Source organism: Fusarium sambucinum, chromosome III (genome assembly GCF_050947815.1).
Source record: "Fusarium sambucinum isolate potato_lamoka chromosome III, whole genome shotgun sequence".
NCBI classification, from domain to species: domain Eukaryota; kingdom Fungi; phylum Ascomycota; class Sordariomycetes; order Hypocreales; family Nectriaceae; genus Fusarium; species Fusarium sambucinum.
Genome location: NC_139292.1, coordinates 7,027,679 through 7,041,986, shown reverse-complemented (window position 1 = coordinate 7,041,986; position 14,308 = coordinate 7,027,679). Strand labels below are relative to the sequence as shown.

Genomic DNA, 14,308 nt, shown 5'->3' with positions numbered 1-14,308 from the left:
TGGCGGGTTTGTTTTGTTAAATCCGATGACATGCTTGAATGATGCGTTGCTTGATAAGATTGAGGCCTTTATTGAGAGAAGATTGAGTAGAGAGATGTAAGTAAGCTGCAGGAAGTGGAGAAGATGATATCCCTTGTTCGATACGCTAACCTCGCCTCGCCTAACGATCCGAGGTGCTAACCATTTCACGCATATAGTAAGTCTTGATTGGTTAATCGGACTTTGGAAAACTTAACCCCCGGGGGCATCAGAAAGGCCGAGTATGGGAAGCAAAAAGAGACAAAATTAGTAGGCCAGTTTGTGTCACAAATAGCTACTCGTTAGATCATTCATTTTTGTAACCTCAGATATCGAGGTCAACGTTTCTACTGTAGATAACTCAATGGTTTACAGGTATAAAGAGGACAGGTTCTGCCTCTTCTTACATACTTAGAATCAATCACACATCCCTCATCTACACTTATCACCATGTCTACCCATCTCGCTGCCGTCCTAAAAGGCAAAGGCCAAAACTTTGAGATCGAATCTCGCCCCACCCCAAAGCCAGGACCAAATGAACTCCTCGTCGCTGTCAAGTCTGTCGCGTTCAACCCGGCGGATACTTTCATGCGCAGCCAAGGGTTCTTCATCACTGAGTACCCTACTGTTACCGGCTTCGACATGGCAGGTGTCGTTCTTGAAGTCGGTGACAACGTCCCGACTGGTGACGACAAGAGCACCCTCTGCTTCCAGCCTGGTGATCGAATCGTTGCTTACTCCGCCTCCGCATGGAGATCTTGCGCGCCAGACTATGGAGCCTTTCAAGAGAAATGTCTTGTTCCGTGGCAACATGCCGTAGCTATTCCCGACGAGTCCATGTCATGGAACGATGCTGCGACGTTACCCGTGTCTGTGCAGGTACCACTTAGTGCCTGGGATCAAATGGGCATCCCGAGGACAGACGAGAAAAAGGTCGAATCGAATGGACCAGTCGAGAAGAATGAAGTCCTACTTATCTGGGGAGCATCTTCGAGTGTAGGCACTATGGGTGTTCAGTCAGCACGCATAATGTGTCAAGATCCCGACTCTCCTTTTGCAGCTGTTTACGCCACGGCTGGATCAGACAATCTTGAATACATACGTTCTCTGGGTGCGGACTGTGTCTTTGACTACAAAGACCCTGGAGTCGTGGATGCGATGGTCTCCAAGGCTCAAGGCAGCAATCTGGTCATTCGCCATTGCTTCCTCGCTGTGGGAAAGCTATCGCAATGCCAAGATGTGCTCAAAGTCTTCGCCAAACCTGGTGACAAGCCCACGAAGGTAGTTTCGGCACCTCGTCTTCCAGAGGACGCGGCGAATGTGGAGGGAGTAGAGGTCATGTTTGTGATGCCATCGATGGTAGAAGAGGAAAGGTTGGAGGAGTTCCGGTACTGGTTGGGTACATGGTTAAGAAACAGACTTACCGAGGGGTCTGTGAGACCAAGCCCTAAGCCAACTGTTGTTGGAAAGGGCTTGGAGTTCATCAACAAGGCATTGGATAGGATGGCTCAAGGAGTGAGTTGTACAAAGTTGGTGGTGGAGATTAGCGAGTAATTGACTGCAGGAAGAATGAGAGAAGAAATTTGTTAGCTAGTTCATGGCATACAGACTAAGATTGAATGCAATTTATTCCTGTGTCAGTCTCGAGGTCAACCATTCTGTTAGTCAGCGGCTCTTCTAGCGTTCAGCGGAACCCTTGCTTGTTAGCGACAAGAGCCATGGCGGGGCCGATGAGATGTTTTCGTTAGAGATTCCACCGAAACAAGCAATAGTCTCAACTGGTGCTCCATATAATTGACATTTTTAGTTTGACGATGGACAAGGTCGCGTGTTGTTTTCGAGGTCAACTAAACCTTTGGCAGACAACTTCGTTAAGCCGCACAAGCTGTTCTTCAGAACGGATTTCCCCGCATCATATCAGCCACATCAATTCTCATTCAGCAATTAAGTTCCCGTTTACTAGCAATGACGGAAAGACTTGCTATTAAGCTTAATTCTTGGCAGTCTTCTGAAAGGGTTGTGTCTGGCACACCAGAAGGCAAAAGACCAATGGTTTTCTAGAAGCTCGTCTCTCAAAGTTAATGCGAAAACGCAAAGAGAAACAGACTGTCATCATCATCACATCAGATTAAAATCGAGATGATCCATCCATCAGCGTTACATTTCTACGGCCCTGCCCGAAAACAAGACTAACTCGTTCCAGGCCAGATCAGCACCTCCTAACAATTTCCAATGCTCGTGATGAGAGTCTTTTGGGTTTAGTTCGTCCCGAAACAATGGTCAATGCACGTCTGGAGAGAAGGAGAAAATCCGGGGATCTGTTCATCTTTCATCCAGAAGCACTTGTCGGACCGACATCTCGGACCGACAAGACCAATTCATGCTGAACCAGACCATTTCGTGGAGCAATATCCATCATGAGCTTGGTAAAAACTCATGGTTTGGTTAAAAATTGGGAATCATGTCGGTCCGACACGCTGACTCTCTACACTTTGAAGCCATCATGAGACTCAGCTCTTGGCGAGGATGAGCTGACTTCTGAGTCTCTTGCTCGTTGCGCCCATCTCGTCGGTCCGACGACATCGTTCATGGCTGTTTGACTAGACTATTCTTGGCATTTGCCCCTGGCGTGTCCCCCAGCTTTGAACCTTGGGAACGTGGAGAGATTTCGCGTTTCTGGGGTTTAGCATAAAGATCCCCAGATTCCCCAGCTTCTTTGTGTTTTGAGATTCCATTCCCAGAGCACTCTTCACCAAAGACTCCTATCACTCCATCACTTCAAGAGGATTGTCTCCCTTCCACCTCATCTTTGTTTGGGCATCGCATCACATTCCACAATGTCCTCCCCCAAGGACAACTTTGCTCAGGTTGAGCATATCGATCCTGACTCCAAGATGGGCTTCGACGAGGTTGAGAAGCCCGCTGCGCGCGAGGCCAACGACCGCGAACACACTCTTACTCTGCGCGACAGTTTCCGCCTGTATCCCAAGGCCATTGCCTTTTCTCTGCTCTTCTCGACTGCTATCATCATGGAGGGTTACGATCTGAGTCTTCTTGGTAGCTTTTACGGTTATGATGCGTAAGTAGTCCCTCCCTTATCTCCAACTCGAGTCCTCAATGCTAACTACTTGCGATCAGATTCAAGCAAAAGTTCGGAAACGAAATCGATTCGGAAGGCAACCCCATCATCTCGGCAGATTGGCAAACATATATCCAAGTTGGTGGCATGTGCGGTCAAATCATCGGTCTTTACATCAACGGTTGGGTTTCTGATCACTTTGGTTACAAGAAGACTATGATGGCTTCTCAGATGCTCATGATCGGACTCATCTTCTTCCCCTTCTTCGCGCCCAACCTTCAAGTCCTCCTTGCCGGAAACATTCTCCTCGGTCTTCCATGGGGTATCTTCCAGACTCTCACTCTCGCCTATGCTTCCGACGTCGCTCCCGTTGTTCTACGCCCATACCTTACTGCCTATGTTAACCTATGCTGGGTCATCGGTCAGCTCATCGGCGCTGGAGTGCTTCGCGGTTTCAGCACCATGGGAGGAGACTGGTCATACAGAATTCCTTTCGCTCTGCAGTGGGCTTGGCCTCCATTCATCATGCTCGGTACCATTTTCGCTCCCGAGTCTCCCTGGTGGCTTGTGCGCAAGGAGCGCTACGAAGATGCCAAGCGATCCATTCTTGCTCTCGTCACTCAGTGCGAGGTTCCTTTTGACGCTGATGCACAGGTTGAACTTTTGAAGGCTACCAACTTGATGGAGAAGGAGAACTCTGCTGGAACCAACTACTGGCACTGCTTCATGCGCAGCGATTTGCGACGAACAGAGGTTGCCTCTATCACTTACACCGCCCAGGCCCTTTGTGGTAGCGCTCTCATGGGTTACTCTGTCCAGTTCTACCTCGAAGCCGGTCTCTCCCCCGAGAAGTCCCTCGATTTCAACGTCATCCAGTACTGTGTCGGTGCCGTCGGTGTTGTTCTTTCCTGGTTCTTGATGTCCCGCTTCGGTCGCCGTGATATCTACATCTGCGGTATGGCAGCTCTCTTCTGCATTCTCATCGTCGTCGGTGCCCTTGGATTCGTCAACAAGTCCGAAAGCGTCGGCTGGGCTATCGGTAGCTTGCTCATCGTCTATACCTTTGTTTACGACATGACCATCGGACCCATCGCCTACACCATCGTTGCCGAGATCTCATCCACCCGTCTCAAGGCCAAGACCATCGTTTTGGCCCGCAACTTCAGCAACATTGCTGGTCTTGTCACCAACACTCTCATGCCCCGCATGCTTGGCCGAAACTCATGGAACTGGGGTGCCAAGACTGGTCTTTTCTGGGCAGGTTGGTGTCTCTTGATCTTCATCTGGGCTTTCTTCCGTCTCCCCGAGCCCAAGGATAGAACATATGGTGAGCTCGATCTTCTTTTCGAGCACAAGGTTCCTGCTCGCAAGTTTGCCAAGACCAAGGTTGATCAATTCCCTACATCTGGTTCCACCGAGAAGGTCCAGGAGCAGTAAATAGATTTGGTGGATTATTTCTAGTTAAAAGCAAAAGACTTAGAATTGTTCTAAGTTTAATGAATTCTATAAAGAAACGTGTCTCTTTCAATGTGCTTTGAGAAATGTGATTCCGGTTATTACAGTACAGTTTGGCTTTAGTTATCTGCGTGTTGGGTAACATCGGCGCTAGAAGGAGTAATACTCCGGATTCACATGCAATACAGAGCGGAGGAAACTACCGTTAGCGTAGTGGCTAATGACGTCACCTAGCTACGTAAAGAATTGTCTGATTGGTCTTTAGATACCACCATGAAGTTGTATCTATATCTAGACATGAACTCAAAGAGGGTGATGAGTAGTTCTGTACCAGACGCACCTACTAAGATAGCTTGACACTATCTCTCTTAGCATATAGGGTAGCAGAAGAGTCTAAACACGTCAATCCTGGAGACTGCCAAGCTATACGGGACTGTTATCTCCAGCCAAGCCTTTTAAATAACCTATGCCGCTGCGCCATAGGTATCAAGACATAATTGGTTGAAAGTACGACGGATTTGGCGGGACCCCTCATCATCTCGTTTAAGAAACTCAGGCATTTCCGGAGTAAATTCCCTCCTGCGTCCCTCATTCTTTTCCCACATAAGCACGCATATATCAAAACTGGCCTTTCCTTTTTCTACGGAAATCCTTCTGACATACTGGGAAACTCGGCACGAGGGCTAACACCCAACGGGATGATAATTGCAGTGGAACAAGAGCAATCCGTCAGCCCGACGACCCGAAAATCTCACGCTCGAAGCCGCACGGGGTGCAGCCAATGCAAGACACGACGTGTGAGATGCGATGAGCAGCGACCTATTTGGTTAGTCAGATTTCCTATTCTTCGTCTTACACCGACTGCAAGAGGAATGCTTTCAATTCAAATGTTGAAGTGGCGATACTTAATCCTTACCATGTTTTCTCCACTGTTTACAACATCGTCTGATTCTCCCGATACAGCCTCAATTGTGATGCGTCTGGACTATCATGTCATTTCGCAGCTCCATCCATGCCTCTTCGTGAGCGCCGAAAATCATATCTTCCTGGAGAACAGCAACCATGGGTTGTGGCAGTCAAGCCAGCCCCAGTATCTCCACCTAAGCCTATCAATGTTTGCTTTCCATGTCCCATAGACATGCCGCTAAGGTCAATGGAACTTCTTCACTACTGTTAGTATTGAGATATTATTGCTTGCAAATAATGCTAATCGCTTCTACAGTCCACAAGGCTGGCGGTAACAATGAAATTGCATTACAGCGTAAGCGACAGAACTTGTAAGAAACCAGAATGTCTAGTGGTTCTTCAAAATTAACATGTACAGACTGGCATCTAATATCCATCACCCCGACGCGCTGCGTAACACACTCCTCATCGCTGGCTTCCATTACCTCATAAACGGAAGTAGATTCAGTGACTTCAAGCCGACATTGCTACTCCACAAAATAGAAACAATACGCTCAGTGAATAAATGGATTCAGCTCTCGGACTCAAAAGTATACGCCATGTGTGTAAGGCAGATATCTACTCTGTGTTTTTCCGAGGTATGTCTGTATCCTTGTTGGGATCCATACCATCTGATTCTCATGTTAATCTTTCTTAGTGCTATCTGGGTCATTCCAAAGCTGCTGAAACGCATCTCAATGGCCTGATGAAGTTCCTGGATATTTATTGCCCTTTAGGCTTAACCAACCCAACAGAACCAAGCAACACTACAGAACTCTCTATACGTTACATCATGCTGTAAGTAACACCAGTCAAGCATCATCTAAAACATGCTAACCCAGTCGACAGCACGTACTCCTTTATATCTATCTGCAAAAGCCGTGTCCGGGTCGAGTTAGTAGACGTCGGTGATGGCACAACCCCAGAAGTCATGGCAGCAATGCACGATCGATATAAGTTCGAGGCCGGAGGCATGGACCTAAAATTGAGAAGTATGGAGATGCTTCCTTACTTCTTTGCTCCGTTGTCCTCCATGAGAGGTTTCCGCGATATCGATGCTTCATCAATGATTGAATGCCTCCTGTCTTTAACAGAGGTATTTCAATTGAGAAACCCAGTGGAGGATGAAAGATCGGTTCAGCAAATATTATTGATCGAGAATACTGCTGTCAAGCTCATAATGGCAGCTATAGAGACTCATGTCGAATCTATGCCCGGACAAGGCGATAGGACTCGAAAAAAGAAATCTCTTGGAGGGTTGGAAGGTTCTTGGTCTGGGCTCTTCATCGCCTCACATCTCTACGTCCACCAAATTCTTGGCCTCTGGACTCTAGATGCACCACTGGAAGTCAAGTTCCATTCTCATATCCTTGGGTATCTGAGCTGGGATCTTGCGAGAAGCGACAGATGCCTGGAAGAAGGATCTACCATCGCATCAAACTTTTGGTTCTGGAAAGCTTTCGTGGGTGCCTTTAGCCTCGCAAAGCATATCGAAACTGATCACGCAGCGGAGCTATACCCTCTGCGACGACAGTTTGTCAAACTTGTATATAGTTGGTCTGAATCTGCAGGCATCAAGACGTGGAAAGAAGCACGAGAGGTTTTAATCGGTATTGTGTGGCCCAAGTCAGCATTTGTTCATGGGTCTTTGGCAGAGATGATTTGGTATGAAAGTCAAGTCAAGATTCACTCTGACAGAGAAAATACATAGAGTCCAAACAAATACAGCCTTGATATCGGCACTGGTACATATGTCTCTGATTGCTTTCGGAATGATATCTCATGGTGATTTATTCTGATTGCAGTTCTTTTTGACGATTGTTCACTCTGACACTGTCAGTGCTGTGAGAGGAATAGTATCACTGACTACAACAACATTCGGGGCATCGTATTCCTTGTTGAATCTGTCTTTAGAATGTCAAAACTTAAAACTTTAAATTATTAGGGTTTCCCAAAATAAATCTAAATTTCTTTCCACTCATATAAGAACTTTCATTAGCACATCTGCAGGCAACCATTCACTCACTGAACATAGTTTACACATGTCGCAACTTTCAACATAGTTCTTCGACTGACTCACATCAATTTGTCTGTCAATACATAAAAGCATTCCTGTCTCCTCAACAGATACCAGCTCCCACTTTGTTGTTACAGAAACAAGACAAGCTTTTTGACAGAGCCAAATGATTACATAACCACGCTTACCCCATACGGTACCCATAAAAAAACCACTCATCCCCGCTACGCCACTGGAGGGGAGGCGCTAAATCACTTCGACCATCAACACACCACAATAAGCCCAAGTCCACACCACTTCACTTGTCACCTCAGACCTTCACCCATCAAAGAGCACCCCAAATCTCACACAATAGTCTCCAACTATACTCTTTCGCGTCCCTAAGATGGTAGCCATACACCCAATCCATCACCCCGGTGCTCCAGTCGACTTGCTCGCCCGTTGCCCCGACCTTCTCATCGTCTCCATCCTTGAAACACTCCCCAAGCATGACCTCTGCAGCGTGTCGCGTCTTAACAAGCACTACCACGCTCTCGCTGATGCCGTACTGTACAATACAGTGCAATGGCTTAAGCCAGAGCTCCATCTTATCTTCAGCCAATCGTTGAGCCGCCGTCCTCGTCGCGGCTCAGCGATTGAAGAAGTCAAGCTAGCGTATCCAGCGTCGGAGCTAACACGTCTCATCTCTGACACGCTGGAGCCCATGAACAATATTTCTCAAACAATTTCTACAATGTCTAATCTAAAGACCCTTGACATTGCTGTTCCTGTCGGGCTGCTACCCAGTATAGGTAACCTGTTCAATGGTCCGTTCGATCTCGCTTGTTTGCAGTCCTGCACCCTGTTTTACCAGGATGAGGAAGATCAATACTGGGATCTACAAGAGAATATCCACATATTTACACATCCTACCCTCGAGACGCTTGTCATCAAGAGGGCAAAGCTGGACGACCGGGGCTTTGAACCAATTGAGCGTCCCCACAACACAGCTCTAAAGACACTACACCTGATAGAATGCGATATTAACGATGATACACTTTCGGACGTTTTGATGTTTCCCGAAGCCTTGAAGGAATTTGTTCTTACCCAAAGAGAAGAACCTGAACCAGAGCTCGATGAAAGCTCGAGCAGTATTCGAGATTATATGATGGCGCTCAAAGAGCAGTGTCATTCATTGGAGACTATTACAATTGACTTCCCCATGTTGGCCAGTGGGAGAGCACTTGCTCTGAGAGAGTTTGTCAACCTCAAGACACTGCGCCTGAACTGGGATTACCAACTCTTTGGAAAGTCGACCAAAAAGCCACGGTTACACTCCGTTGGCTTACCGCCCGAATTAGAGACGCTAGAGTTCTTCAACCCTCTCGGCACCGATGAAGAAGTGACGGACCTACTGGCAAATGCAATCCAGAGTCTTCACATTACCTGTCGGAAAATGAAGGAGTTGATTGTTCTTGTTGAAGAAACGGAAATACCTAAAGTGGTGTTGGAGGCGATCAAGTCACAATCACAGTTACATTTGAGTGTTATTGGCGGAGAAGAAGATAGAGATGACCCTGAATAAGAAGGATTGGATAGATCTGATACACGTTGGATACTCGTTATACTGGATAGAACATTTAATCAAGATACCTTTGGACAATGAATCAACTAGTAAATTTGACGAGAAGGCATGTGCATCACGACTGCCAAATGTCTATAAATGAGAGAAGGAGTTCGACGTGGCTTGGTAATTCCCTACTCCAACCAACAGAACACCAATCCTAGCTCACGATACCGAATAACAGTTCAGACTCACACGATGTGTTGGCTAAACAACGTAGACACCACCTGCCCAAATTGCAACAACACCGTAAGGGTAACGAACGAGGAAGAAGGATGTCCCCGGGTAGCTGCGACTGGAAAGAAGTGCGCGCTGAAGAGGCGGAAGGTGTTTAAAGAAGCGAAGGAGGATTGCGCAAAGTGTCAGGAGATCCAACGGCTCAAAGACGAGGAAACACTGAAGAAGACTAGAGAGATGGGTTTATAAAGTGGTGGCGTGAAACGACCTTGGAACTCCCGCGGTGGGCAGTAAGAAAGTTACCTTTAGGCTATAAAGTTAAATGAACTAAAGGTAGAGCCTAACTTGCATAAACGATGTGTTCATTTCGTCCTTTTGTCTCTATCGGTCAAATTACGACCAACAGGTGCTCGACACTAACACGGCTGTCTACATAGCTAGGTTTTGAAAGCCCGCATTGACAATTAGTCAGCGGGTTTAGCTCAGTTGGGAGAGCGTCAGACTGAAGTCAAACTTCAATCATTCGATATCTGAAGGTCGTGTGTTCGATCCACACAAACCGCATCTCTTTTTTGCCACCAGGCTCTGCAGAAGGATCGACGTTGACGAATCTACATTATGTATTCTTGATCCAACCAGTCCTTCCAAGGCCAGCGAGCGAGTGGTGAATGGAAATATCAGATCAATGTGAGTTAGTATATACTAAGAAAACTAAGTAATAACCATAACCTACCTTAAGAAGAGTACACTAATATTTTCTTCTGATCTTTTCTGGTTCTTGTTGTTTGGTGATCCGCCTGGCTTCAACATCATTCTAGGTTCCTTCCATCTCCTGAGCGGCCATCAACGTCACCAAGTTACAGGATGTACCTACCCAGCACTCCAAATACTCCCTTTCTGGATTTGAAGGGAACCTCCTTTCTAACACATGATTCTTTCATCAACATCGCCACCTCTCGAATGCACGAATCTTTAACAGAGACCATCAATATCTCGATTTACTTATCACAACATGGATCAAATCAGTCAATCAACCCAGATTCCTCGAATACTGTTACCTTCCCACTATATGCGCGACGATTCTTGTGATATCGGGGAACGTAGGCAACTTGTATGTACACTCTCTATGATGCTTGGACTACGCTAACTTGCTGTTCTAGGCCATCCCAGCCTTTCTATCCCTACTACGAGACGCAAAAGATGCCGCCAGTGCTCAACGCACCTTTGATATTAAGATGTCAAAAATTGACGAAAACGACGCTCGAGACCTCATCACCGAGATTGTGGAAGAATTTCCCAACAACGTACTCCGTCCCGGCGAAGAACTGGTTCGAATAGCCTCATCCCGACGTAAATTGGAACAGGCAGCTGAGAACAAGAGAGAGGCCGAAGAGAAGAGAAAGGACGAGGAGAAGGGAAAGGACGAGGCTGAGGAAGTTGTAAGTTTCGAGTGGCTGAAAAACCAATGGTCAGGACGTACCGGCCCCCTCAAGAGCGACAGTCCCGAAACGACATCAGGCTCCACAGAGACTATGGACGAAGAATGATACGTTACTTATACATGGCAATAGATGCTACACAGTGGACAGCATTGTTAGATGAGGTTTAGAGTAACGAAGTAAAGGGCTAAAGAAACCTAGTCTCAATGTGATGAGATGGCCTAAGGAATTCGTCTCTTGTGATGTCAGCAGCCATGATTTTTGATACCTCTTGATGCAAAGTTAGTCGCTACCGTCGTCGTTGAGCTAAACTTGGCATGTGGTCACGAGACTCAGAGTTCAAGCTCAAAGTTGAATTGACATTTGTCGCTACGTATATGGATTGAACTTTTAGTGCTTTATAGCCAATCATGTCATCTAAATCAACACGTGGGTCGCCCTACAGTCCAGATCTGACATGGCCTTGGCAAAACTAGCAACATATTTAAGTATTGTCCACACTTAAAATTAATTCCTCATCCCTTCCACAATCTTTTCAAGAGTCTCAAGATGGAGAAATACATGGAATTTGTCGTGGAATCGGTTGTTGCCTCTGTCAAGGCGCAGCCCTACATCTGGTGTGCAGCTACTCTCACTTTTCTCATCGGCGTCCAATTGGCCCTGGCAGCCTCCATCGCCCATGGAGACGAAGCCACTGTACGAAGACAACTCACCTCTCTTGACAGAATCGACATCGACAAGTCACAACAATCTGGAGTCAAGAGACAATTGACAACTGTTAGCCCTGTTTCAGCATGTGCCCCTACCAAAATCGACACGGACGCTCACCCAGATGCTCACACCACATACAACAACTGCTACAAACTAGCTCTTCAAACCCCCGAGACAGATGCTCAAGGCTACACCATCTGGAAGTCCCTCACTCAGCAAGACAAGCCCGGCCTCTCAAAAGTCAAGACCGAGATTTGGATCCCAAAACTCGATGCCGACAAGAACGACCCATTGGTTCAATCCGGCGGATGCATCATCATGTCGTTCCCCGATCCCAGCATCCCAGGTTGGTTGAACGTTGTGTCCGGGTACTTGGGCAATTCTGTTGCGACTCCACAGGTGGCTTGCATCTTGCCTCTAGAACCCACGAAAGAGGAGCTTGAGGAACACAAACTCATGATGAGACCGTTTAAAATTGACGGTGAAGATGGGAAGGGTCTGGATATGGAGACTTTACCCGCAGTGTCTGATATCTTATCCAGACTGAAGCTGTTTCTTGGTGTCAAGGATAAGCAAGGAGTTCCTCAGGGAGTCACCATTTTTAAGAGCGCTTAGACGAACGCACTATAGAGCGCGAGTATCGCAATTGGATTAATAAAAAGTTCTGTTTCCACCTTCATTTCTCCTGCGGTGCTTATGCCGGCCACGGCCCTCAATGTCTAGCGCTCAATCTTGTGATCTCCCCCTCAAACTTGACCCACGCCTTTGGAAGAAAACATCCATCAAGCCAATAATTACCCCCATGATCCTTTCCCTTGATCATCATGACATTCTTCGACATAAAACTCTCTTTGGCAGGCGCGACAGAAACCTGAGTCATTTGGCCTTTGGCATTCTTCCTCTCCTCACTCTCATCTCCAGCCCGAAGGACAGCTGTACTAAAGTCTGCTGCTTGCGTCAATTCCGCCTTGGTCCAGTTTGTGATGATAATCAGAAGCATATTAGATTCTCCAAAAAGAATAGCATCCAAAGCGTTCTGACTCTCCGCAATAGCACCCTTTAAGTAAGCGCGGATCTGTGGTTTTGTCGTCTGTTGAGTCAAATGTTTGCGGTTTGCTAGGGCGATGGGACCAAGAGGACCTCGAACCATGGTGGGGGAAACAAAAGTGAATTCGCAAAGGGCTAGGTTCTGAAGGTATACGCCTTTGGCGTGTTTCATTGAATTAAATCTGTATCGTAAGTTGACTGCGTTGAGGATCGAAACTGGAAGTTGACGTGGATCCGATGAGGCAACCATTTTTGCTGTCCATGCCGATAAAACATCCCCTTCGCTGATGAACGGCTTCTCGTTTCCATTGAATACTTCTGCAATGGTCAAGTCCTCCAATGCCTCCTGTCGCAATCGAGAAACGGCCGTCTTGGGGAGGAATATCGTACGCGACTCGGGTTTACCGTACCAAAGCAATTCCCAGAGGAAGCGCACAACAAAGACAAACATTTTGAACCCTTTGATGCGCTTGGGAGCAATTTCTAACTCCTCTTGGACAAAACCTTCTGAGGGATCTTCCATGCGGCCTTCGGCTATGTCATGAGTAACATCCTTTCGTGCACCAAAAACAGGTGAGACTTCAGACTTGCGGCCTGCAAGCACCAGTGACCAGTTTTGTAACAAGGCCTGCAAACCACCGGCATCCATGAGCATGTGGGAGAATACTAGAGTAACAAGAGTTGCGTTTTGAAATGATACAATGTTGAGAGCCATTTGTGGTTTGTCGCCTACCAGAAGATCCCAGCCGTTCACGGGGTTGTCTGGTGCGGTAGCGAGCTCCTTGAACTCGTACCCTCCTGGATGAAGACTGGGATTTTCTCCTGCCTGAGGGAATTTTCGACCTATTGGATGATCCTCAATGTTCATGTCGAAGTCCCGTTGTGAGTATTGAAAAGATGGTCGTTCTTTAGTAAACGTCTTGGGAACATGAAACTCCGCCTTGCCCTGCAACTTCATAATTGTCAAGTCAGATATGAACATTGCGACTGTCGAATAGCACTCACATTAATCCGATAGCGACCGCCTAATTTTCTCCAATCACCAATTTCAAGGAGTGTCGCAAGCGAATTGCGCAATTTCTCAGCATCGAGTACATCGTTGAAGTGGAACGTCCAGTGTAGAATCATGTCGCGCTGAGCCTTTGTATCGTCCAACAGCGTTGCTGGGTAGATATCGTCATCTTCGAATATGTAAAGCTTCTGATCTTGGGTATCAAGACCGAACATTCGTTTTATTGTGTTCATGGCTTGTCGTTGCAGTGCTCTTTCATAGATTCCAGTGATAAGCGAAGTGGAAATGCTGTCAAGATCGGGTTCAGGCGGGCAAGGTGTGCTGGGTCCGACGGGCTTTAAAGAGTCCTACGGATACCTTGCACTTGCATGATTCTTACGCGCTGCGCCACTTTTTCTTTCACTCTCAGGGTTGCAAACATTGAATGCGAGAAATAAGTCATCGAATGATATCGTAGTATCATGAAGCTCATCTAAGCACTAGCACCAATTGATATGAGAATGGTTGCCTCTGTTGGTCGGCACTTCCTCGCTCCTACAATTGTTACAAGGGGTGCGAAAGCTCTGGTAAAACGTGGGTAATTGAATCCACGATTGCACGTCTCATATTCATGACGCGTGAAGCGAGGCAGTTTTCCAACTATCAGGATGAGTCCAATCCTTTCCAACCCGTGAAGCCTACAACTTCCGGATAAAATTGCGGCACGCGCTGGGAAAGGAATCGATACTTTCCTATCAGATTCCTTCCAAAACGGAGTAACGACTTGTCACAAGGTAGTCTCCAAGCACGTTACTATGCAGATATC

General features: G+C 46.9%; 7 protein-coding genes across 7 annotated transcripts; 6 read left to right on the top strand and 1 right to left on the bottom strand.

The window, feature by feature from the left end:
• Nucleotides 1-468: 468 nt before the first annotated feature.
• FSST1_012518 (chaperonin 10-like protein) lies at nt 469-1,572 on the top strand (the record flags this gene model as incomplete). The annotated part of the gene is made up of 1 exon (XM_083235753.1): nt 469-1,572. The coding sequence occupies one exon, from the start codon at nt 469-471 to the stop codon at nt 1,570-1,572; it is 1,104 nt and encodes a 367-aa protein (XP_083082214.1).
• A 1,283-nt stretch (nt 1,573-2,855) lies between these two features.
• On the top strand, nt 2,856-4,534 carry FSST1_012517 (general substrate transporter; the record flags this gene model as incomplete). The annotated part of the gene is made up of 2 exons (XM_083235750.1): nt 2,856-3,097; nt 3,157-4,534. The coding sequence occupies 2 exons, from the start codon at nt 2,856-2,858 to the stop codon at nt 4,532-4,534; spliced, it is 1,620 nt and encodes a 539-aa protein (XP_083082213.1).
• Nucleotides 4,535-5,250: 716 nt separating this feature from the next.
• On the top strand, nt 5,251-7,208 carry FSST1_012516 (Zn(II)2Cys6 transcription factor domain-containing protein; the record flags this gene model as incomplete). The annotated part of the gene is made up of 6 exons (XM_083235749.1): nt 5,251-5,378; nt 5,516-5,724; nt 5,775-5,829; nt 5,877-6,096; nt 6,156-6,295; nt 6,347-7,208. 6 exons carry the CDS (start codon nt 5,251-5,253, stop codon nt 7,206-7,208), a joined length of 1,614 nt encoding a protein of 537 aa, XP_083082212.1.
• A 691-nt stretch (nt 7,209-7,899) lies between these two features.
• Nucleotides 7,900-9,078, top strand: FSST1_012515 (uncharacterized protein; the record flags this gene model as incomplete). Its single annotated transcript, XM_083235748.1, has 1 exon — nt 7,900-9,078. The coding sequence occupies one exon, from the start codon at nt 7,900-7,902 to the stop codon at nt 9,076-9,078; it is 1,179 nt and encodes a 392-aa protein (XP_083082211.1).
• Nucleotides 9,079-10,306: 1,228 nt separating this feature from the next.
• FSST1_012514 (uncharacterized protein) lies at nt 10,307-10,841 on the top strand (the record flags this gene model as incomplete). The annotated part of the gene is made up of 2 exons (XM_083235747.1): nt 10,307-10,405; nt 10,455-10,841. The coding sequence occupies 2 exons, from the start codon at nt 10,307-10,309 to the stop codon at nt 10,839-10,841; spliced, it is 486 nt and encodes a 161-aa protein (XP_083082210.1).
• Nucleotides 10,842-11,282: 441 nt separating this feature from the next.
• On the top strand, nt 11,283-12,059 carry FSST1_012513 (uncharacterized protein; the record flags this gene model as incomplete). The annotated part of the gene is made up of 1 exon (XM_083235746.1): nt 11,283-12,059. One exon carries the CDS (start codon nt 11,283-11,285, stop codon nt 12,057-12,059), a length of 777 nt encoding a protein of 258 aa, XP_083082209.1.
• A 97-nt stretch (nt 12,060-12,156) lies between these two features.
• FSST1_012512 (uncharacterized protein) lies at nt 12,157-13,736 on the bottom strand (the record flags this gene model as incomplete). Its single annotated transcript, XM_083223755.1, has 2 exons — nt 12,157-13,443; nt 13,497-13,736. The coding sequence occupies 2 exons, from the start codon at nt 13,734-13,736 to the stop codon at nt 12,157-12,159; spliced, it is 1,527 nt and encodes a 508-aa protein (XP_083082208.1).
• Between the last annotated feature and the right edge of the window lie 572 nt (nt 13,737-14,308).